General features: G+C 36.4%; 5 protein-coding genes and 2 long non-coding RNA genes across 8 annotated transcripts in view; 2 read left to right on the forward strand and 5 right to left on the reverse strand.

Moving 5' to 3' along the window:
• Nucleotides 1-339: 339 nt before the first annotated feature.
• Nucleotides 340-2734, reverse strand: LOC103524452 (ATPase family AAA domain-containing protein 1-like). The gene is made up of 3 exons (XM_026819857.1): nt 2717-2734; nt 1516-1799; nt 340-719 (listed from the first exon to the last, which is right to left on the reverse strand). The coding sequence occupies exons 1-3, from the start codon at nt 2732-2734 to the stop codon at nt 620-622; spliced, it is 402 nt and encodes a 133-aa protein (XP_026675658.1). The 3' UTR covers nt 340-619.
• A 207-nt stretch (nt 2735-2941) lies between these two features.
• On the reverse strand, nt 2942-4710 carry LOC103524433. Of its 2 annotated transcripts, XM_008489448.3 has the most exons (4): nt 4689-4710; nt 4346-4483; nt 3859-4017; nt 2942-3332 (listed from the first exon to the last, which is right to left on the reverse strand). In XM_008489448.3, exons 2-4 carry the CDS (start codon nt 4416-4418, stop codon nt 3127-3129), a joined length of 438 nt encoding a protein of 145 aa, XP_008487670.1. In that variant the 5' UTR covers nt 4419-4483; nt 4689-4710; the 3' UTR covers nt 2942-3126. The 2 variants fall into 2 exon arrangements, with proteins under 2 accessions (XP_008487670.1, XP_008487669.1); XM_008489447.3 differs by lacking the exon at nt 4689-4710 and having other exon boundaries at nt 4346-4639.
• A 9153-nt stretch (nt 4711-13863) lies between these two features.
• On the forward strand, nt 13864-14655 carry LOC113465381. Its single transcript, XR_003390116.1, has 2 exons — nt 13864-14025; nt 14197-14655. It is a non-coding gene; the product is annotated as an uncharacterized LOC113465381 (long non-coding RNA).
• A 4440-nt stretch (nt 14656-19095) lies between these two features.
• LOC113465382 lies at nt 19096-19494 on the reverse strand. The gene is made up of 2 exons (XR_003390117.1): nt 19396-19494; nt 19096-19142 (listed from the first exon to the last, which is right to left on the reverse strand). It is a non-coding gene; the product is annotated as an uncharacterized LOC113465382 (long non-coding RNA).
• A 510-nt stretch (nt 19495-20004) lies between these two features.
• The window catches only part of LOC103524434 (protein CutA homolog), a 9174-nt gene continuing 5592 nt past the window's right edge, over nt 20005-23586 (forward strand). The window contains exon 1 of the mRNA XM_008489449.2: nt 20005-20142. The gene's annotated coding sequence lies outside the window, so the exon portion shown is untranslated. The remainder of the gene's footprint in view (nt 20143-23586) is intronic.
• LOC103524453 (putative protein TPRXL) lies at nt 20077-20901 on the reverse strand. Its single transcript, XM_008489469.1, has one exon. The coding sequence runs from the start codon at nt 20899-20901 to the stop codon at nt 20077-20079; it is 825 nt and encodes a 274-aa protein (XP_008487691.1).
• Nucleotides 21210-23586, reverse strand: part of LOC103524435 (carboxypeptidase A2) — a gene marked incomplete in the record, with an annotated part of 9323 nt that continues 6946 nt past the window's right edge. The window contains 2 exon segments of the mRNA XM_017449614.2: nt 21210-21552; nt 21806-21959. Of these exon segments, the coding sequence (XP_017305103.1) occupies nt 21380-21552; nt 21806-21959 (327 nt within the window).

Genomic DNA, 23586 nt, shown 5'->3' on the forward strand with positions numbered 1-23586 from the left:
TGTTGTTGGTTGAAGTTCATGAACAAATTTACCTTGTATGGGTTATAGAGTATTGCTTATACAAGAAAGTTATAAAACCTTCAAATCTATAAGCACACTTGAAGTTTGTGGCATAGGTGATTCAAGTGTTCAAGGCTCTCATATTTTTGTGCCAAAACCAAATATGTAGGTACCTACTTATAAATGCTGTAAGTAGGCTTTTGTGTTCTACTGAAAGTGTGGGTCCCCAAATAATGTGATGCCCATAGTATTGGCTTCTCTGTTGTCATGTTTGATACAACTAACAACTAAGAGACTCAAATTCCTCAGACAACACTACGAACTTTAATCTCAAACTAAGGCCCCGTACATAAAAAAAAAGTAAAAATGAGATTCATTGCCGTTACTGCACCTAGGATTGAAAGGCATAAAATTTCGTCAGACCAGAAATGACTGGTAAGTAGTGATGAGTCATCTCTGGAACTTTGAGAATTCAAAACCTCCCAGCCATTTAAAAGTTAACAAGGGATGGCCACTTTATATGAAACATGTTGTAGACATGGCGGCGGAACAGTACTTCAAGAAGTCGAATGCCAAATTTACTTGATATCTTGAAATGTCCGGATATTCCTTGGTGTCTTCAATATGACTCAATAGCTTTTTTATTTTCTTTCATTCTTGATGCAACTCGGAGGCAATCCATCATTGTGATCTTGCGCAATTCCTTCAAACTCTGTTCCCTGTGAAACAAAAAGACAAAGATATCATGATTATGAGTAACCATGAAAAGCTCAAGAGTAGTTTGCTATTTTAAGGACTTTACCTTTCGGTTTAGGTTGCTCAAATTTTACAGAGAGGTACATTTTAAGAAGTATATTATGTATATTAAAAAAATGTTCTTTAGCCGAGGTTCGAAAAATGTACGGTTCGGCCGCTTTTTAGAGCCACAAAAGTTTTAAAAAAGCTCAAAAAGAGTTCGCATGTTTCAGGACTTTAGATTTAGGACCAAATCGCTCAAACTTGACAGAGAAATTCGATAATTTATGTAGATCAAAAGTGTCCCTGGGCCGGATTTCCAGAAATGTAAAGTTCGGCCGTTATTCAGGGTCAATTTTCCGATGTTTAGGGCTAAACTTTGGAGAAAGCCGAGAAACTTCGCGATTCTCCGGACTTGTACCTTCGCGCAACTAATATATTGGTTGCTCTCAAGGAGCTCAACTACCTTATACCTCCATGGTTGCTCTGCATTGCATTATCTTATGTAAAGAGTGACGTCACGTCAACGAAGCTATCTTGTTTGTTTAAAAGAGCTCTACGGCCAGCCTAGTTAGCATGGTTGGTAGCGCGCCTGCCTTGTAAGCGCTAGGCCGCCGGTTCAATTCCCGCCCGGGGCGGATTTTATCCTGAACGGATAATGTTCGTTCTCAGAATGACTGGCTTTCTCCTACCCTGTCTTCCTTCTCTCTTAGGCGTTTGAGTTCCCTCTATCAAACCTCTTAAAAAAAGAGCTCTACAACTATTTAGGACGGGACTTACAAGTTCTCAGAATCGTCCAGTGTAAGTTCTTCAAGTCGAAGTCCAGCCGCATCGCGACACAATTCTTCAAGATCGTTGCTCGAAAATCCATCGGTATAATCGGCCAGTTTAGCAATAACTTTGTCATTCAGATCATGCTCCTCCGATTCCAGTTGCAACTTTAGAATAGACACACGCTGTTCCTTTTCCTGAACAACATGCAATAGAGAATTAATTAAAACAGGTTCACTACCTTTTCTTATATGCAAGTAAAATGCAGACACAGTCAAAAAACAACCAAATTCCTAAACAGATTCGAAAGCTATTTTTTTTTTTTTTTTTTTTTTTTTTTTTTTTTTTTGATTTCGAAATTAATGAAATTAACCCATTTCGATTTCGAAATTAATGAAATTAACCCATTTCGAAATTAATGAAATTAACACATTTCGATTTCGAAATGGGTTAATCGATTCTTGATTTCGAAAAAAATGTCACTTGTACCCTTTGTGAACTAGGGTGTACAATTTATACTAGCAAATTTTTTTGTTAAACATATTTGGCATAGGTATTTCATCACAATCGGTAAACCCGTTCGGGATTTACCTAGTAAGTAGGTACGGTACCTATGGTACATAAAGAAATTTCTTATAAGGGACCCTTACGAAACACCTAAAGGCCCCACCCTATCAGGCTCATAATCTAATGAATAAATTTCCTGGGTTAATGAAATGGGTTAATCGATTCTTGATTTCGAAAAAAATGTCACTTGTACCCTTTGTGAACTAGGGTGTACAATTTATACTAGCAAAATTTTTTGTTAAACATATTTGGCATATTTAATCACAATCGGTAAACCCGTTCGGGATTTACCTAGTAGGTATAGGTACGGTATGGTACCTACATAAAGAAATTTCTTATAAGGGACCCTTACGAAACACCTAAAGGCCCCACCCTATCAGGCTCATAATCTAATGAATAAATTTCCTTTATAATTCAAATGATGTTTTATTGTTACAAATTAAACAGGCTAGGTACATATCATACATAATATAAGTATATGACTTGTGTGCATCCCTCATGTACACCAGCAACAAAGTCCTGTCAATCAATGCTAATGCTACAATGCTACATACAATAATAATTTAGGAATTACCTATCATTGTACCAAATTTTATCAAGATTGAACTTGCCGTTCAGTGGAGTTGTTGTGAAACAGACAAACTAAAACGAAAATTGTCATTTTGAAACTTAGAACTCGCTTCACTCAGTTCGTTTAGGTAATCCTAATTCCCCCTCTTTTCAGGGAAAGAGTTTATCTACTTTTCAATGTGAAAAACAAAACTGAGTTGTGTTCAGTAGGTAGGTACCTACTCACTTAGGTATGTAGGTAATTCGAATTTAGAGTTCAAATTCAGCGATTCTGTAAACTGTAAATAGTGTAAATCAACCCTCTCTTCTTCTTAAGAAGCGTCCACACATATTCGACGGCCGTCGATCGATGTGAAATTATTGCGAATCGATGTAAATCGACCACCCGTGAGGACACACCTTTAGGACTCTGTTCACTTTGTACCTACTTCGCCTAGGTAGATTCTACAAATAATTCTCGCAGTCCCTTCTTCCTCCGCTCTATCAATAGAGTGTCTTGAGAGCTACACCAAAGATGGACAGGCTTAGGATCAGGATTGATGCTGAAGTACTTGAACTCGAGTTGCAGCCGTCTTCAAAACACTGGCACACAGTTTCTTCATGGTCAGCATTTCTCACCGTGTAACAGTCTTTGTGGTGCCTTCTGTAACCGCATTTGCGAACCACTCGGTATATGTCGTAGTCTTTAACTGTAAGCAAAATGGACAAACGATAAGGTAAGTCTACACTGAGGTTATTGACATTGACTGGACACTGAATACCCGCATAAAGAAAGTAAAATGAAAGAATTTTGGTGGAATGAAAAATAAAATAATGTGGAAGTGTTCCAGTCAATGTCAATTTGTCGATCGACCGACCTTAATGCGACTGCTCCCTTATAGTACCACGTGGATAGTTCAGCCGAAAGACCCTTCTATGGCCTACCCAACATGGAAGGATGGATCCAGCAACCTACCTATACCAAGATCCATGACCCCCGTGATAATCTTTTCGATACGAATTTGATTTCTGGAAATTATTTGCATAGGTATCTCTTTAGGACTTTATCAAATATGTAAGAAGACCTTATTCAGACTGTGGGGGTAAAGGTACTTTTCAATCCCATCCTAACAGTATAAATGAGATATTATATTCTATTCTGTTCTAATTCTTTCACCTGCTATGGTGTCAGGCTGCCAAAGTACAAACGAAATTGTCTGCAGGAGTCAAACTTACTGTATTGCACGATTTTCCTACAGAAAGGTGGATCTCCAGTTTCAGTGAACTCGTTGCACGGGGCATCATAGAGATAGGCTTGAGAGTCGTTACGGACCAGAAACTCGCAGTAGGGCTCATTACGAGAGTTGCACACAAAACAGTTGATGCCCTCAGTTCCTGCGAAATAAAGGCACGAGTTCATATTTCATAATGTTAAAGAGGCTTCAGGTTCTGAAGGCCGCTGATCAAACCCCAGATTGACAGAATCAAAATTTAAAAAATAAAATGAAAATCTCCTTATTATGGCCAAATTACCATTCAGTAGGTATGTTAATATTGATCACGTCATTATCCATGATGATCGAAAAAACTGTGAAAGGCAAAGGCATCACGGAAGTGGTTGCATTCAGTAGGTATGTTAATATTGATCACGTCATTATCCATGATGATCGAAAAAACTGTGAAAGGCAAAGGCATCACGGAAGCACTGGTTGATAATACCCACCTGGTAATTTAATTAAAATGATGCACAATATTAGAAATGGAAATGTGATGATAAAACTGTGTGAGGGCAGCATGACTGATATATTTAGTTGAAATATTGCACATCAATTTTTGTTCAATACGTGTAAAAGAAATTAAACTAGAAAGAAAGAAAATAAGTAAATGGATAATAAAATCTAACAAACTAAATTAAATTAATAATAATAAAATAGAACACTTTGTTGGAAGAAACTCTTTGAAGAAAATAATTTAATGCGAAATTTCCAAACAAAAGCAACAAGGACACAAAATGGATATTTTTTCCAAAACTAATAATAAAAATAAGGAGTGAATAAAAGTTGTACGTGATTATAACACAACAAAACCTAATCAGTAAGTAGCTTCTGAGAATTTCATTGAGAACTAAAAACTTTTGAAAATGATAATTTCATTGTGCTTAGTGACCCTTGAAAGTTTCATGACTATGCGTAAACATGGGGTTATTAGTTCCTAACTACTATACCTACAACACTCTGTTTAATAGGGACCATTCTGTTGTTAATAATATGCCACATGCACCATGGCTTTGCCTGGTAATGTGCGTAGGTTTGAGGTTGCATGACACTTTTCATCGTTCACCCCTCTAATTCAAAATGAAATGTAACCCCAAATTAAAATTATTGTGATGAGGACAGCTGGGTTGAGTGGGTTGATTTCATGAGTCTGAAAAATAATGTGAGCTTTTTAATGAACCTCCCATGTGGCTCGTTCCTGAAAGCAACTTTACAAATCCGTATTTCGCAATATTTTGACGTCACATCAACTATTATACAAGATTATACCTTCTACAGGTTAGTGGGTTGATTTCATGAGTCTGAAAAATAATGTGAGCTTTTTATTGAACCTCCCCTGTGGCCCGTTCCTGAAAGCAACTTTACAAATCCGTATTTCGCAATATTTTGACGTCACATCAACTATTATACAAGATTATACCTTCTACAGGTTAAAAGGGTCCCCAACAAAAAAATTCGAAATAGGTAGGATAACTGAAATATCCTTCATTTTGTAGGAATTGTTTCAAGTACTTCAACCTAGCTCCACTCTTTTCTTTTGTCATGTGTGACGTCATACGTAACTTTTGCCACTAATTCCCATTTCTGAAAGGGATGTACCTATTTTTAATTTTGATATAATTTCTCCATGTTATTCACTTGTCAGTGTGCTCGTAAAGTCCCCCCCCCTCCCCCCATCAGGATTTGGGTGGTAGGACTGGTAGGAGAATTTCGTGTTTATTGTCCATTAGCTTTACATTGGTAAGCCGTGTAAGAACTGAGCAGGTGCTAATATTCCTACTGAAAGTTCTAATATTAGGTACCTACCCACATAATATAAATATGTAAGTCAAAAGTTTCAACTCTATGTTGCGATGTAAATCACAGCATTCAGTCATTAGAAATTGGAAGCTTAATCCTAGCTAACACGAATGGGTAGGTGGTATGAATGGATTCATTATTAAAACGTATATTAGGTACCCACATAATATAAATATGTAAGTCAAAAGTTTCAACTCTACGTTGCGATGTATATCACAGCATTCAGTCATTAGAAATTGGAAGCTTAATCCTAGCTAACACGAATGGGTAGGTGGTATGAATGGATTCATTATTAAAACGACAAGTCACATGAAACCATTTTGTGTACTTACTCCTTATCTCCCTACTATACCCAGTCTTTTGACAATATTCCATATGAGCATCCTATAACCCTACCACCCCTCTTTGAAGAGTTCTTAATTTCTACATAATTGTTTATGAATGAAATATATCTTACTCTATTCAATTTTCTCTTCTTGTAGGAGATGCCCTGTTATGCTATGAGTGCAAGTCACATGAAACCATTTTGTGTACTTACTCCTTATCTCCCTACTATACCTAGTCTTTTGACAATATTCTATATGAGCATCCTATAACCCTACCACCCCTCTTTGAAGAGTTCTAAATTTCTACATAATTGTTTATGAATGAAATATATCTTACTCTATTCAATTTTCTCTTCTTGTAGGAGATGCCCTGTTATGCTATGAGTGCCCGTGATAAAGTGATTGTTTGGCACGGAGAAGGCCCCCCAATTCGATTCTCCACACATTATGTACATTCAACCTGCATCAAGGCTCAGCACTGATTTCTTCATTTGCATAACAGCTGAAATGGAGCTAAAAATATTTTGATTCTTATGAATGAACCAAGCACTAGAACCCGGCGGATATCCTTATTAAATGGAATTAAAAAGAGAAGCGAGATATCATTATGACATTTCCCATGGCCCTTCAGTAAGGTTTTATATTCGTCAAATCCTGATCCAGATATACCTACCTACCACCTAAAGAACCTAAAGATGGGGTACACAAATGAGTCCATCTGGCTCCAGTTCATCATCCCCGGTCCAAATAAATTTTAGTATCAAATGTCTATACACGACTAAGTCCATATCTACATATTTTTATACAGAGTGACCCAAAACAACCCTGGCATTTTTGAAATCAATATATAGGTAGGTGGACCTAACTTGAATTTTTTTTATGTATTTTATGAGTCCATTAAAAACTCAACATTGGAAAATTGGACCAAAAATAATACTTTCCTAATTCCTATACCTACTATAGTAGTATACCTGAAGACCCTGAAGTACATTCGTTAAGGTACTATTGGAATTGGTATGATAAAAATAAAAAGTAGAAAAGTACAGTAACGTATGATCGTATGAAGAGTGGAGTTACGGAAGTATGTACATCATAATTATGATGTTTGGACCGATTTGTACACCCGTCCTTTGTCAGCAAATTATCCTCTACAATTACTGAGATATGTAGTCCTATAGATAAAGACTTTTGTCCGTCCCCCTCATTGTAAATTCAGAGTGGACTACCAAGATCGAATTAATTTAACAGAGGTCAAAGCATTTGACAGCTATATTTAAATATTTATATCTAAAAGTAATACCTAACATACATTTCAATCGGACAACCCATGACACCATTTCGTGTTCGAATATATTTGTACTGACCAGTGGCGGGTTTAGAATTAGCCAAAACTGTCACGGACACCCATCAAGTTTCATCGTTTAACCTGAAGGACAAAGGTTCGATTCCGAACTTAGCATGATATTTTATATTAATTAGTTTGAGAATCATAATAAACCTAACTTGAATTTTTTTATGTATTTTATGAGTCCATTAAAACTCAACATTGGAAAATTGGACCAAAAATAATACTTTCCTAATTCCTATACTATAGTAGTATACCTGAAGACCCTGAAGTACATTCGTTAAGGTACTATTGGAATTGGGATGATAAAAATAAAAAGTAGAAAAGTACAGTAACGTATGATCGTATGAAGAGTGGAGTTACGGAAGTATGTACATCATAATTATGATGTTTGGACCGATTTGTACACCCGTCCTTTGTCAGCAAAGTATCCTCTACAAGTCTACAATTACTGAGATATGTAGTCCTATAGATAAAGACTTTTGTCCGTCCCCCTCATTGTAAATTCAGAGTGGACTACCAAGATCGATACCGGGGCCCTGTATCTATAGGTATTTAATCTTCAGGACAACAAAAGGTTCTACTATCTAGGTAGGTAATTATCCCTATGTCTAGAGAACAGATACCTATTATTTAGTAGGTAGGTACGTCTTCATTACAAATTACCTCCCAATACAGCAGTTGATGATGAAAAAGAATTTGTTGCCATCCTCGGATTGATGAGATAAAATGTCAGATTCTTTTAGTCCATCAATAGGGACTCGTGATTGGCCCACAAATGGGGTTAACATTATTACCAAATTTGATTAAAGTTGAATCAAATCATTTGGGAACAAACAGACTAAATGCAAAATCTTTGGGCTAAAAGTGTCGAAACTTAAAATGCACTTGGTTCTTTCATACATTTTTGCGTGGTAATGGTACACAGTAGTTGGATTTTTTTGTTTGTGATTTGGGAACAAACAGACTAAATGCAAAATCTTTGGGTTAAAAGTGTCGAAACTTAAAATGCACTTGGTTCTTTCATACATTTTTGCGTGGTAATGGTACACAGTAGTTGGATTTTTTTGTTTGTGCTCATACAATATCACTATTGTACAGATGTTAGACTGGAGTATGTACCTAATAAGGAAATCCTTATCTAGGTAATCGTTTCAAATATAGTTGTCTAGAGAACAGATACCTATTATTTAGCAGGTACGTCTTCATTACAAATTACCTCCCAATACAGCAGTTGATGATGAAAAAGAATTTGTTGCCATCTTCGGATTGATGAGATAAAATGTCAGATTCTTTTAGTCCATCAATAGGGACTCGTCATACAATATCACTATTGTACAGATGTTAGACTGGAGTATGTACCTAATAAGGAAATCCTTATCTAGGTAATCGTTTCAAATATAGTTTATTGTATAGGTAGGGGAGGTAACCTATCTATATTTGAAACATTTTTGCTGACGGGAAATTGTCATTATCATTATGATGTATAGGTACCTATGTACACAATTTGAATGACGGAGGAATGAATAGATTTTTGAACTACATATAGGTATGTAGGTTGTAGGTATTTTCAAAATAGATCTAAGGTACCTACCTACCAACTCAAACCACCAACCTCCAGATCCAAAGTCCAACGTGTTAACAACTTAATACCCCACTAGCTAACATTCTTACCTATCTACTTAGGTTCCAACACTTCAACCTATCATTGTTAAGTACTTGTCTCATTAAACTCGTTATGATCAAATTATTTCTGGTTTCAGGATATCGAAACGGCGCGGCGCAGGCACATCGTAGACCGTATACGTATTTCATTTGAAGTGTACACAGTACCGAACAGCAACCAACAAAGTCAGACTAGCCACGATGATCGCCAACGGTACAGATAGGCACGCGAAGAAGAAGTACACAATACACATAGAGAGGCGTACTCAAGTCACACTTGATGGATTGGCGCTGATTCGACAAGTATCCGACGTGACTTGTGCTGACTCGACGTAGAATTTTTATCTTGTACTTCTTATGTTAATATTACCTTTTGTGGTAGGTACCTACCTACCTACCTAAACACGACACCATACAAAAGACTAAATGGACTGAAGACAATCCAAAACTCATCGTCTGTAGCGAAATCTTTAGTATTCGTCAAATCCTGATCCAGATATACCTACCTACCACCTAAAGAACCTAAAGATGGGGTACACAAATGAGTCCATCTGGCTCCAGTTCATCATCCCCGGTCCAAATAAATTTTAGTATCAAATGTGGTACCTACCTACCTACCTAAACACGACACCATACAAAAGACTAAATGGACTGAAGACAATCCAAAACTCATCGTCTGTAGCGAAATCTTTAGTGGACGCAAAGCAGTCTATTCTGTGACTGCTGACTGCTGGATTTCCGGCACGTCAAAATCCATCGTCCAAATCCATCGATTCACGAAACACGAAATGGACTTCATAATAATAATACCTAATAATAATAATAATAAGTTTATTATTCTTTCATTACCTATTTACAATATTCAAGTCGTCATGAGATCAACTAGTGTCCTTGCTCAAATGAAAAAGATTTTGTTGTTCATGTTGTTCAGCCTAGTAAGCTTGGTTGATAGAGCGTCTGCCATGTAAGCATAAGGCCGCGGGTTCAATTTCCGCCCTGGGCGGATTTTATCCTGAACGGAAATGTTTGTTCTCGGAACGGCTGGCTTTCTTTCAACCGCTCTTCCTTCTCTCTTCGATTTCGGGACGATAAGACCTTAGCAGTTACAGTTCCCTCTATCAAACCTCTTTGAAAAAATCATAAAATACTCGTAGGTAGGGCTGCGTTATTGAAAGTAACTTTGCACTCCACATTTTGATGTAACTACCTAAATAAGGAGCGTGGTAGCGCTCCGCCCCACCAAGTCAAAAAAGTTTGACCGCGCTACTAGAGATATTATACGCGACAGAGAAAGTAGCCGTTTTAAGGTGCAATGCTTTAAAAGTTTTCTTCTTTGATAACTTCACTAATCAATTTTGTGAAATGCGAATTTTCAAAAAAAAATTATGGAACGCGGGCCGAAGGATTTGGAAAGCTATTTTAGGAACCCCTGGTTCGAGAGTTCATGAAAAATCTGGCAACGTTGTAATCACCAGCGGCTCACGGCTGGCGGGAATATTTGAAATTTGAAAGTTTAAAACTAAAACAAAACCTAAAACTGGTAGATGAGATAAGAGTTGAGAGACAAGGTAGTGGATGTGCTGAAATTACTGGAATCAACTTCGTTCGCAGGTACTAAACTTCTCTTTCTCTCTAGTCTGGGTGGAACAGCTAGAACGAGCAAGCAGTAATCTAGCCCTAGTATCAATTCATCACTGGTTCTGTTCTGATAAGAGTTGAGAGTTGAGAGACAAGGTAGTGGATGTGCTGAAATTACTGGAATCAACTTCGTTCGCAGGTACTTCTCTTTCTCTCTAGTCTGGGTGGAACAGCTAGAACGAGCAAGCAGTAATCTAGCCCTAGTATCAATTCATCACTGGTTCTGTTCTGTGCAGTGTTTTGATTTTTATGTTGATTAAAAAATTTCCACTAGAAAATTAATAATAATAAAAAATTTGTTTGAGAGATCAGATTACCTAGCAGGTGTACTTGCCAAGATAAAAACAGTTAGCAAGAAAAAAACAGAAGAGTGCATGTATTTACTGGTTCTGTTCTGTGCAGTGTTTTGATTTTTACGTTGATTAAAAAATTTCCACTAGAAAATTAATAATAATAAAACACCTGCCTATAGGTACATATAATTTGTTTGAGAGATCAGATTACCTAGCAGGTGTACTTGCCAAGATAAAAACAGTTAGCAAGAAAAAAACAGAAGAGTGCATGTATTGGTTCCATTATCAGTATAATTTATATTTAATCTGTTGATAAATAAAAAAGTAAAAACATTGCAGTGAATAGGTAGTGATTTAGCTATTGCAAATACATGAACAAATCTATTTAGTGCAAAATGATTGACAACATGTTCCTGAGAGTTATTAATGTTGCCATTCATGTTATCGGAGCAGTTGGGGCCCTGTATCTATAGGTATTTAATCTTCAGGACAACAAAAGGTTCTACTATCTAGTAGGTAATTATCCCTAATGTCTAGAGGCAGTTGATGATGAAAAAGAATTTGTTGCCATCCTCGGATTGATGAGATAAAATGTCAGATTCTTTTAGTCCATCAATAGGGACTCGTCATACAATATCACTATTGTACAGATGTTAGACTGGAGTATGTACCTAATAAGGAAATCCTTATCTAGGTAATCGTTTCAAATATAGTTTATTGTATAGGTAGGGGAGGTAACCTATCTATATTTGAAACATTTTTGCTGACGGGAAATTGTCATTATCATTATGATGTATAGGTACCTATGTACACAAATTGAATGACGGAGGAATGAATAGATTTTTGAACTACATATAGGTATGTAGGTTGTAGGTATTTTCAAAATAGATCTAAGGTACCTACCTACCTAAACACGACACCATACAAAAGACTAAATGGACTGAAGACAATCCAAAACTCATCGTCTGTAGCGAAATCTGTAGTGGACGCAAAGCAGTCTATTCTGTGACTGCTGACTGCTGGATTTCCGGCACGTCAAAATCCATCGTCCAAATCCATCGATTCACGAAACACGAAATGGACTTCATAATAATAATAATAATACCTAATAATAATAATAATAATAATAATAATAATAAGTTTATTCTTTCATTATTTACAATATTCAAGTCGTCATGAGATCAAAATGGGATAAAAAGTGTCCTTGCTCAAATGAAAAAGATTTTGTTGTTCATGTTGTTCAGCCTAGTAAGTTTTCGTAGTATGAGCTTAAAAAATATTCTAGGTACAAAGTTCTGTAGGGTAATTCCATACACACAGATATAACATAGCAACATACATTTGTATACCTTTCTCTGTCTTTGTGCATATTTTTCAACTTTCAGCTTTTTTCTTAGCCTCCAGGTATTCTCTCCCTCTCTCTTCCCCCTTTTTCTCTATTTCTTTCTTCCTAGCTGAAGGAAATTGCTGATGTTAACAAAAAACCATAGAACATTAATAGAATAAAACAAGTCATACATTGCTTTTCTAGCAAGATATAAGCATTAGGATTAGCATTGTTAGGAGCGATGCACACTCGAACTGATTTCGTGAAGTTCTAAGTTTTTAATGGCAAGATGTATGGGTTGGCGAGCTGTCTTACCGTTGGTCAACAGTTCCCCAATCATGTAACCAGAATTGTATTCGATTATGTGAAATATAATTCAGTCAAACATGGCTGAACCAATGGGATTATGAGATTCCCCTTTAAACACAGCAAAATCTCACAATCCCATTGGTTCAGCCATGTTTGACTGAATTATATTTCACATAATCGAATACAATTCTGGTTACATGATTGGGGAACTGTTGACCAACGGTAAGACAGCTCGCCAACCCATATATCTTGCCATTAGAAATTTAGAACTTCACGAAATCAGTTCCAGTGTGCATCGCTCCTAACAATGCTAATCCTAATGCTTATATCTTGCTAGAAAAGCAATGTATGACTTGTTTTATTCTATTAATGTTCTATGGTTTTTTGTTAACATCAGCAATTTCCTTCAGCTAAGAAGAAAGAAATAGAGAAAAAGAGGAAGAGAGAGAGGGAGAGAATACCTGGAGGCTAAGAAAAAAGCTGGAAGTTGAAAAATATGCACAAAGACAAAAAAATCTGGTGTGAACATCACACGACTTTCCTTATCCTATTGAATGATGCTTATTTGAGTGTTCTTTTACCCCAACTTTTACAATATCTCGAACCGTTTTGTCGCTGTAGCTGACTACCGCCAAAAAACGGTCGAAATCTGTCCAAAAACGGTCAAAATACCGCCAAGCGCAGCAACCATCTAAACCAAACGTTTTGTGTTGCATCCTTGTCACAGTTGTGAACTACATACTAAATTTCAAGTCTCTAGCTTATACCGTTCCCGAGATATTGTTAAATTACCCGGAAAACCGCCTCCTGGTTCCTTCTCAGCATTACTCGTATTATTGGTTTTATGATAGCAAAATATTGTTTTGAAAATCTTTGACCTACATCGAGCTTATCAAAAATTTAGAGTTCCCTCTCAGCATTACTCGTATTATTGGTTTTATGATAGCAAAATATTGTTTTGAAAATCTTTGACCTACATCGAGCTTATCAAAACTCTCAGCATTACTCGTATTATTGGTTTTATGATAGCAAAATATTGTTTTGAAAATCTTTGACCTACATCGAGCTTATCAAAAATTTAGTGTCGTACATGGAAGGCGATTTAAAAACCTACATCAGAGAACAGAATAGTTCAAAAGTATATAGGATTTTAACCCGAAAGATGTACCTTTGTTTTGGAATTTTACAGTTTCAACAATACACATGAGTAAAAATGTACTTACCTCTTATTTCGGATCATTCCAAAATTCACTTGTGAATTTTTTTAGTTTTTTTAAGTACTTATTGTTGAAATTCGTGTGTGTGTGTTTTTTGCCCTTAGTAAATTGTATATGTAGTACTTATTTAAAATCACATTAAGTTTCACAGTTGTATTTGTATACCCCGGGTCAGTTTTTCTCCTTGTTCCATTGTAGGTAAGTACAAGGTACAGTAATACGGTATCAATGTCAATCAACAATTGATGTTACACAGTGGTATTTGTATTAGCTTATGCCGGGTCAGTTTTCTTCCTGTTTCCATTATCGATACAAGGCGGATACATTAATACGTTATCAACGTCCCCCTCCCCATTGAATTGCAAGAAAAACCAATGAAGGTACAGTAATACGGTATTAATGTCAATCAACTGTTAACAATTGATGTTACACAGTGGTATTTGTATTAGCTTATGCCGGGTCAGTTTTCTTCCTGTTTCCATTATCGGTACAAGGTGGGTACATTAATACGTTATCAACGTCCCCCTCCCCATTGAATTGCAAGAAAAACCAATGATTGAATCAAGTAAAGAAAAACGACCCAGAAAAGCGATGGTGATTGATCGTGTTCGTTGATAATTTGATGCGTGAATTTCCCGCTTGTGCTTATTACTACGCAAATAGCAAGAAATACACACATATTATTTCACAACTTGTTGATTGTATTATTGTACCTACCAGTATTATTTATGCATGTGAAATGTTTCGTTTCAATAAACCGGGTGAGTTGTATTGGGACTTTCTCTAGAATTAAGTGTAAGCTGCCACTATAGTAATGCACGTAATGGTAATAAAACGAGGTCTGGCCATGGAAAGAAAATCAACTCCTCCAATAGGTTCTAATGTAATATTTAGCGTGAACCACCCTGTAGTCATTATGTTATGATAAACTTGTTGATGATTGACGTTTAGCAATACAAGACTTTGATCTCTAGTGACAATTGAGTTCGAACGAAATCGCGACCGAAAAGAATGATAGGACAGGAGAAAGGACATTTTTCTAGCGGGCTCCCAACTATGGCTTAATGGACATGCCAGAGTTATTTGTAAAATAATGAAAAGTATTGGTAATACTAGATTACATAAAAATATGTACAAAAACACATTTTTCTAGTGTGCTCCCAGCTATGGCTTAATGGACATGCCAGAGTTATTTGTAAAATAATGAAAAGTATTGGTAATACTAGATTACATAAAAATATGTACAAAAACATGTGCTGTGAAAAATTAACAAAGTTGAGCAGACAGTTTTTGTCGGCTCCTTAATATTATTCATTTTGATATGATCAAGTTTTGGTGATGTATTTATTCAGTTATTTTAGTTCGTAATCATTCTTATTCCCTTTGTACTATGCAGTCATCCTTGTACTATGTACTAGCACTAGGTGTCTTGGTGTCTTGGTTTTTTTTTTTTTTTTTTTTTTTTCCTTTTTTTGTGCATTTCATTTAGCGTGAACCACCCTGTAGTCATTATGTTATGATAAACTTGTTGATGATTGACGTTTAGCAATACAAGACTTTGATCTCTAGTGCCTAGTGCAATCAAGATTTTCTCTGTACCTATTTATGGAAGGTTTTATCTTTTTTGTCTGACATTCGAAACGTTAATTTCCTAATTCTTTTCCAAGTACCTATTATAATTGGCACACAAATGGGGTTAACATTATTACCAAATTTGATTAAAGTTGAATCAAATCATTTGGGAACAGACAGACTAAATGCAAAATCTTTGGGTTAAAAGTGTCGAAACTTAAAATGCACTTGGTTCTTTCATACATTTTGCGTGGTAATGGTACACAGTAGTTGGATTTTTTTGTTTGTGTTGTGGGATGAAAGAGAAAATGGAAGGCCACGGTTATTGGATCAGATTTCTAGTCGACGCGACTCGTTGTTTGTGTTGTGGGATGAAAGAGAAAATGGAAGGCCACGGTTATTGGATCAGATTTCTAGTCGACGCGACTCGCGACGTAATCTCAATGTGCATAGAATGTAATCCACTGTACCGAAAAATTCAGAGGAAATGTAGCCAAATACCCTGTGTTTGATTCCATGTCGCGACGTCACCGGAAATTTCATCCAATAGAACCGAGACCTATGACAGGCATCCTGACATTTGTGCCCCTCCCCATGTTTCATCAAATCAATTTGATTATCTATCATTATTATTTGTGTATTTATTCATGTTCGTTTTAGTGCTCTCTATTAAATTTATGCAATATCAATTATTGATCAATTGGTACTTATATTCCTACCTCTTGTTTTCATTGTTTATGGTACTTAACTTTTTGTTTGGGCGATTACTTGAAAAATATATTTTTAATTTTTATGTTACGTATATGAATTTATGTACTTCTTTTTATTTGTATAACCCTGTGTTTGATTCCATGTCGCGACGTCACCGGAAATTTCATCCAATAGAACCGAGACCTATGACAGGCATCTTGACATTTGTGCCCCTCCCCATGTTTCATCAAATCAATTTGATTATCTATCATTATTATTTGTGTATTTATTCATGTTAGTTTTAGTGCTCTCTATTAAATTTATGCAATATCAATTATTGATCAATTAGTACTTATATTCCTACCTCTTGTTTTCATTGTTTATGGTAACTTTTTGTTTGGGCGATTACTTGAAAAATATATTTTTAATTTTTATGTTACGTATATGAATTTATGTACTTCTTTTTATTTGTATTTTTTTTTTTTTTTTTTTTATTTTTTTTTTTTTTTTTTTTTTTTTTTTTTTTTTTTTTTTTTTTTTTTTTTTTGGTATTCATACAATTTTTGTTGCATGATTTTTTGCTCTAAATTTGTGTAGTCTTCGTTCGCACTTATAAATACGGTGAGAGTAACTTTTTTAAGGGGATGGGGGTTGTTAATTGTACGAGTAAGGATTGGCATCAGGCATGTAGATATTTTTCGTCAGTAATTTGATGTGTTATTATATCAGATATTCTACATAATTATGTAGATATACGATAATTCGTAGGTACTCTCGCGTGATCTGGTAGTTTGGTACCTACATAATTTATTATACCTTTCGCCTGAGTCTATCTTTTTTTCCCATGTTTTTGTGTGTACTTTATAATTTTTGGGGAAAAAATAGTGAAGGAATCTTTGTAATAAAAACCACGCCACGGTTTGTTCTATTTTTATCTACATTATTACATGGTTTCTATACCTGTGATTAGTTTATCAGCATAATTATTAGTTATCAATATTACATGACATTGACAGAAATCTCATTTTTCAACACGCAAGGCAAAGTGATATGAACAAAGCTTTTTTTTTTCTTTTTTCTTAATCGCAATACATGTTGTTTACCTATTACGATACCGAATACCATGCTCTAAACAGCTTTAAGGCACCTGTAGAATCAAGAAATGTAGAATTCAACACAACATACAACACCTGTAATCTTATAATCGCAATTATAAATTCACTTCCAAGGCATGTAGAATATGTAGGTGAGGTAGGTAGTTTTCTTAGGCGGAAATAATTCTGTTCTGCGAAAAACGTAAAACTTTTCCCAAGTCTACGCGTTTTTCGCCGATCGACATTATTCGCTATTTAATAATAATAGTAATGGACTCTTGGTTGGAAGGTAATTACTAGGCGATGTTAACAACGGAGGCGTTCTCTACCACCTAACTCTTGGAACTCATATACCTACACTAGCTGAATTCATTCGCTATTTAATAATAATAGTAATGGACTCTTGATTGGAAGGTAATTACTAGGCGATGTTAACAACGGAGGCGTTCTCTACCACCTAACTCTTGGAACTCATATACCTACACTAGCTGAATTCCGTCGCTTCGCTCCGGAATCCCGCTAGTTCATCCCGAGGCATGGCCAAACTTGTAGAAAAGGCATGGCCGAACTTGTAAAAATTAATAAAAAAATACGGTCGTACTGCGCGCTCCCTATTGCATAGTTATCAAACTAAAAACATAAACGAAACTCAAAATGTTGGTCGAGAACGGAACATTTCTCTCCCGCAGTCTCTGCACTCTGTGTATTTCTAATGGAAATTTTAGCGATCAAAAATTGATCATATCTCAGGATCGGTTTAGATTTTCACAAAATCCTTTCTTATTGCACACCTAGACCATAAAAGGAATATTAATTCCTACCAAATTTCAGCTTTCTAGGTGTTATGGTTCAGGAGATAGAGCGATCAGTGTGTGAATATGAAATGTGAATGAGTGAATGGATCTTGATTTTACAATATAAGATTATGGGAAACAGTGCTACACAAGACATTCCTTAAATCTACTATAGGGATTATATTAATAGTAGAAGAATATTAATATTCTACTGCGTAAATAGGTAAAAACCAGATAGTGCACTTGACGTATTATGTTATGGGAAACAGTGCTACACAAGACATTCCTTAAATCTACTGTAGGGATTATATTAATAGTAGAAGAATATTAATATTCTACTGCGTAAATAGGTAAAAACCAGATAGTGCACTTGACGTATTATGTTATAATTCCTAAGTAGGGTGTTATAAATATAAATAATAAAGGAAAATGTACGACATAACATGTGACTAATGTAATCTTGGTATGTATAATCCTAAACATTGAACATCAAAATACATAGGTAATATATGTTCATGTAAAATTTTCCGCTGCTCTGGTAAATTTCAATTTTACATTTATGACCATTTTTAGGTACGGTATGACTGGTATGACTATTCACATAAACATCCAGCTCCTCATAAACCTATGTTTCCTTAGCCTATCGATCCTATGATTACATGCTTATCACAAAGATCCCATCATCAATCATAGTCATCCCATCATTAGTTCTACCTAATTACAGAATAATTAATATTATTTGCAGCCGGTTTCAAATACCTAAATTCAGTGTTGTCGGATCATCCTTCTTGGAATTACCGTACACTACTAGGAAATACCGTACATTTTTTCACTCCCACTGGCCGTAATGAAGCGTCTCCACTGATTTAAGCTTGGCATATTGTATAACTCACAAAATTGTACGGCGTTCATAGAATTTCTACGTCCCAATTTGTGTTGAGGTAGTTCGTAGCATGGAGCTATAAAGCTCCTTGGTTCGTAGTTTGTATTTTTTGCATTGCATGATTGCACTCTATCTTTATGCCATTTGAAAGAGGGATTTTTTTTTTTTCTTTTCCAAAACCAAATTTATAATTAGGTAAAACTGATAAAATATTATACCTATCAATTATTTATCAATTTTTTTTTAACTGTACTTAATACCGGCCCTGCCTTTGGCCCAATCATCCGAACTACCTGGAAATGGAAAAAGAAAATATTTAAATAAAAAGTTAAATTGAGGATTTTGGACAAGGCAGATAAAAAATGGTCTGATCTTTCAGCCCATTTTTCTTTCAAGTCATACTTGGTTTATCAGTGAATCATATTAGAATTTTAATGAAATTGGGTTTAGACGTCCTGCAACAGATAACAAGCATTTCAGACTGTATTTTATTGTTTCATCATGTTTGGGGTACGTTTACCTAGGGATGTACAGATTCCATCATACCTGCAGTCGCATATAGCAATGAAGTTGAAGATCCTATGTCGTAGTGAACCCCGTTGACTTTCTTGCAAGCTTCGATGGCTTTCCGTCCCATGACACAACATTCAAAAGGTGCAATATACAGATAGCCTAATGAAAGTGTTTATTCTTTTCATAGGAACACACTCAATCTCCTATGTGACTATATTTCCTGCTCTATGACTTTGAAACATCACCCAATTAAGCGCAACTGATCTATTGCCTTACAATTTTAATACTTACCGTTATATCGATGGTAACGATTCCATGTAAAACTATGACCCTTGTCTACTTTCAGTTCAGACTTCTGTGACGTGCTCAACAGTTTCGGATTTTGCTTGGCAATTGTTTTCTATGAACAAAAGAAATTTACCTTATAATACAGGATAGGCTATCGTATTTGTGAGAAATACGTAGGTGATATTGTATTGGAATTTGTTTTTATGTTTGGGTAATTATTAGCTAGCTTTACATTAGTAAACAAAAGAGTGACAGTTCACTAGCAGGACTTTAGTCATTCGTCCTTTTTGCTTTTCTTAAGTGCACTTTTGCACTTGTGAGTTGTGTGATAATATTGCGATTACTGATAAGGTGATAACCTGATAACGATTAGGTAAACTGATTAAGAACGCTACAGGATTCTTTCCGTGACAGACACCTCTTATTTTAGTCAATCGCAATACTTATTCCACAGAGGATTGTTGTTTTCAGTAACACAATCACAATTACAGTGAAATCACCAAGAACAGGGATACCAAACTTGAGGACAAACATTGGAGGAATTTTTACTTTTGTAACGGGGTCTTCTGTGCCCATATCAGTATCATCTTGCACTTGCTGGTTGCTGAGAGCTTGAAATTTGTTGGCCAATGGAATTCCATCTTGAGAAGTTTTTGGTCTTTTCTTGCTTTTCTTGCTATTCTTGCTGACAATGGTGATATCACTGCTATCTGATGAACAAGTAGAGATGGTGTGAACCTTGGCCTTCCTGTTTGTAACCAAGTGGAACCCATCATCCCCAGAATGAGAAGAGGAGGGAGTAGATGGAAATGCAGGAGCTTGAGAGTTGGTTTGAGAACCATTGAGAGGAGACTTGGATGAGGCAGTTTGAGATCCAGTGTATGTAACCAAAGGAACGGGAGAAGTAGTACTTTGAGGTGAAATCATTGAGCCTTGGGATTGAGAACCACGGGGGGGAACTGCAGGACTGCTGGATTGAGAGCGAACAAGGGATACCTTGGCAGAGGATTGAGATCCTTTCCGGGACATTCTAGGAATCAGAGATGAGTGAGAACCATGGTTGGATGTCACTGGGTTTGGAGTAGAGGATTGCGAACCATGGAAGGACATTACTGTATTGGAATTGGGAGAGCAGGACTGATATCCATAGGACACCACAGGAGTAGTAGAACAGGATTGAGAGCCATGGAGAGACACCACTGGAGTGAGGTTGGTGGGAAAAGTGAATCTCACTTGACCATTTGGGAGCATAGTGCTCCCAGATGTAGAGACACTCACAGGAAAAGGAATATGTATTCAAATTGCTGTCCAAAATATAAAGAAACGACAACCAGGCCGTCGATAAATGTTCAAGTAACAAATCGCACAGGAAAATTTAGAAGTTTCGAGAAAAACTATAGAAAATTTTCGGAGCACGAAAAAAAGATGTCGACTCACCGAGAGCTGAGACAAGCCAAAAGAAGTCTTGAAGACATAAATGTGGAGAAAAATAAATTCTGAAGGTATGTCCACACATAGTTGACCGGCCGTCGATCGATGTCGACTGAACCGTCTACACTGCCTGGATAACATATATATGTAGATTTACCTCGCCGATTGACTATGTTTGGATACACCTTTAGATTATTATCAGAGCTGTCTAAAGAAACGTCTCATGGCTCAAGTTATAATACTCTCTCGAGTTGTTTACGATATACGGCAATTGTGATACTCCAAGCCTACAGGTGGATTAAGTTTGCGCCAAAGATCTAGCTATCGCTCGGACTGCAGCAAATATTTCTCTACCGGTGGGTAAAATTTGGGACGCTGGCAAGAGGAATCCGTGAGAGCCCTTGTCTCGTAGTTCTACGGTGTAGCTGTACTTAATACCGGCCCTGCCTTTGGCCCAATCATCCGAACTACCTGGAAATGGAAAAAGAAAATATTTAAAAAAAATGTTAAATTGAGGATTTTGGACAAGGCAGATAAAAAATGGTCTGATCTTTCAGCCCATTTTTCTTTCAAGTCATACTTGGTTTATCAGTGAATCATATTAGAATTTTAATGAAATTGGGTTTAGACGTCCTGCAACAGATAACAAGCATTTCAGACTGTATTTTATTGTTTCATCATTTTTGGGGTACGTTTACCTAGGGATGTACAGATTCCATCATACCTGCGGTCGCATATAGCAATGAAGTTGAAGATCCTATGTCGTAGTGAACCCCGTTGACTTTCTTGCAAGCTTCGATGGCTTTCCGTCCCATGAACATGAGGTCCTCATAATCTTCCACTTTGGTTTTCGTGTAACTCCAGGGTATGAGCCACATCTGAAAGAACATGAATCCCTAGAATTGGAATTCTAAATAGATGATAACATAATTGCTGAAAGGAGCTCTTCGTAATCTAGTTGCTAAAACAATGTTCATGTTAATAATAATAATGTCTGTGTTATTATTCGATCAAAATCCATCATCATAAAATAATAAGACAATGTACAAGAATCTAGTACAAAAGTACTATTTTTATGGAGGAAAAGAAGAGCGGACTGGAACCGACCTTGAAAGCACGTGGTAGCTGTAGTAAAATGCGTGTATTATTGATCTTGACATTCCTTTCTCCGCGTACGCATCGAGTACGCGCCATAGTACGCGCTATCGTCATCTCTCTCGAATCATGAATGGGAAAATCATGATGGCCGCTGAATGACGACTTTTTGAAAAAATCTGCTAGGTTTCAGCACTAGCATTTGATTTTTGCTACACTTCCATAAATAGCTAGCTTCACATTTGTAAACAAGTCTGTGGCTTGACAAGCTACGAGATTCTCAGGTTAACGTCCTCCCGGTGGAAAAAATAAATAGGTGCCTAAGTAAAGTTCAACCAAAATATTTCCTTGTTATAGCCACTACGAGTTTCTTACCTGGGAATACGCATGAATGTCTGTGGCTTGACAAGCTACGAGATTCTCAGGTTAACGTCCTCTTGGTAGAAAAAATAAATAGGTGCCTAAGTAAAGTTCAACCAAAATATTTCCTTGTTATAGCCACTACGAGTTTCTTACCTGGGAATACGCATGGAGCGTTAAGTAGGCCTGGATGCGTTCTTTGTGATCGAGAATGAAGTCTGCTACGGCCCGGGTCTCCGGTTCGGAGAAAGCCTTGGGTCCGGCGTAAGTCTCGTGACAAGGGTTATCACTCGCCCCTGTTTCTCCCCAATGGAAATCCCAATTCCGGTTCAGGTCTACTCCCTCACATGAACTGCGGAAGGCGCTCCAAAATATCCTGCAAGATACAACCAACATCGAATTGGATAAATCATGGAATTGCTTGTTCGGTGAAAACTTCTGCCCAAGAAAATGTCTGGAACGGGATTCTCCCCTGATATTAAACAGTTTCCTGCGATTCTTCCAGATATTAAACATAAACAGGTTCAACTAAACCTACCAATCAACCCTCGATGGTCTTCAGTGCGAAGGGTTGAAATATTCGTGCGATTGATCCCTATTAAACATAAACAGGTTCAACTAAACCTACCAATCAACCCTCGATGGTCTTCAGTGCGAAGGGTTGAAATATTCGTGCGATTGATCATCACATTTGTAAACAAAAAAGTGACCGTTCACTAGTGGGACTTTAGCTAATCATCTTTTTTTTTTTGCATAGGTATTTCAAGTTTGCATTACCTAATTTGCATTTTTTATTTGCCAATTTGCATTTTGCAGTTGTGTGTGTTGTGAATGTTATTGATAGGAAAGATAGGTGATAAGTAGGGTAGAAGTAAAGTTTCAGTGAATAAAAGAAGCCACGGTTTTACCATCTACCTATTCTACTAAGTTTTACTTGTTATCAACATATCAACACAATCACAGTTACAGATTAGGTTAATGTTGACTCTCAAGTTGCCTGGTTTGATCCTGATCCCTCTGATATCTCAGATTAGCAAATTCTCTGCTTCA

Source organism: Diaphorina citri, unplaced genomic scaffold, assembly GCF_000475195.1.
Source record: "Diaphorina citri unplaced genomic scaffold, Diaci psyllid genome assembly version 1.1 scaffold99, whole genome shotgun sequence".
Taxonomy (NCBI): Eukaryota; Metazoa; Arthropoda; class Insecta; order Hemiptera; family Psyllidae; genus Diaphorina; species Diaphorina citri.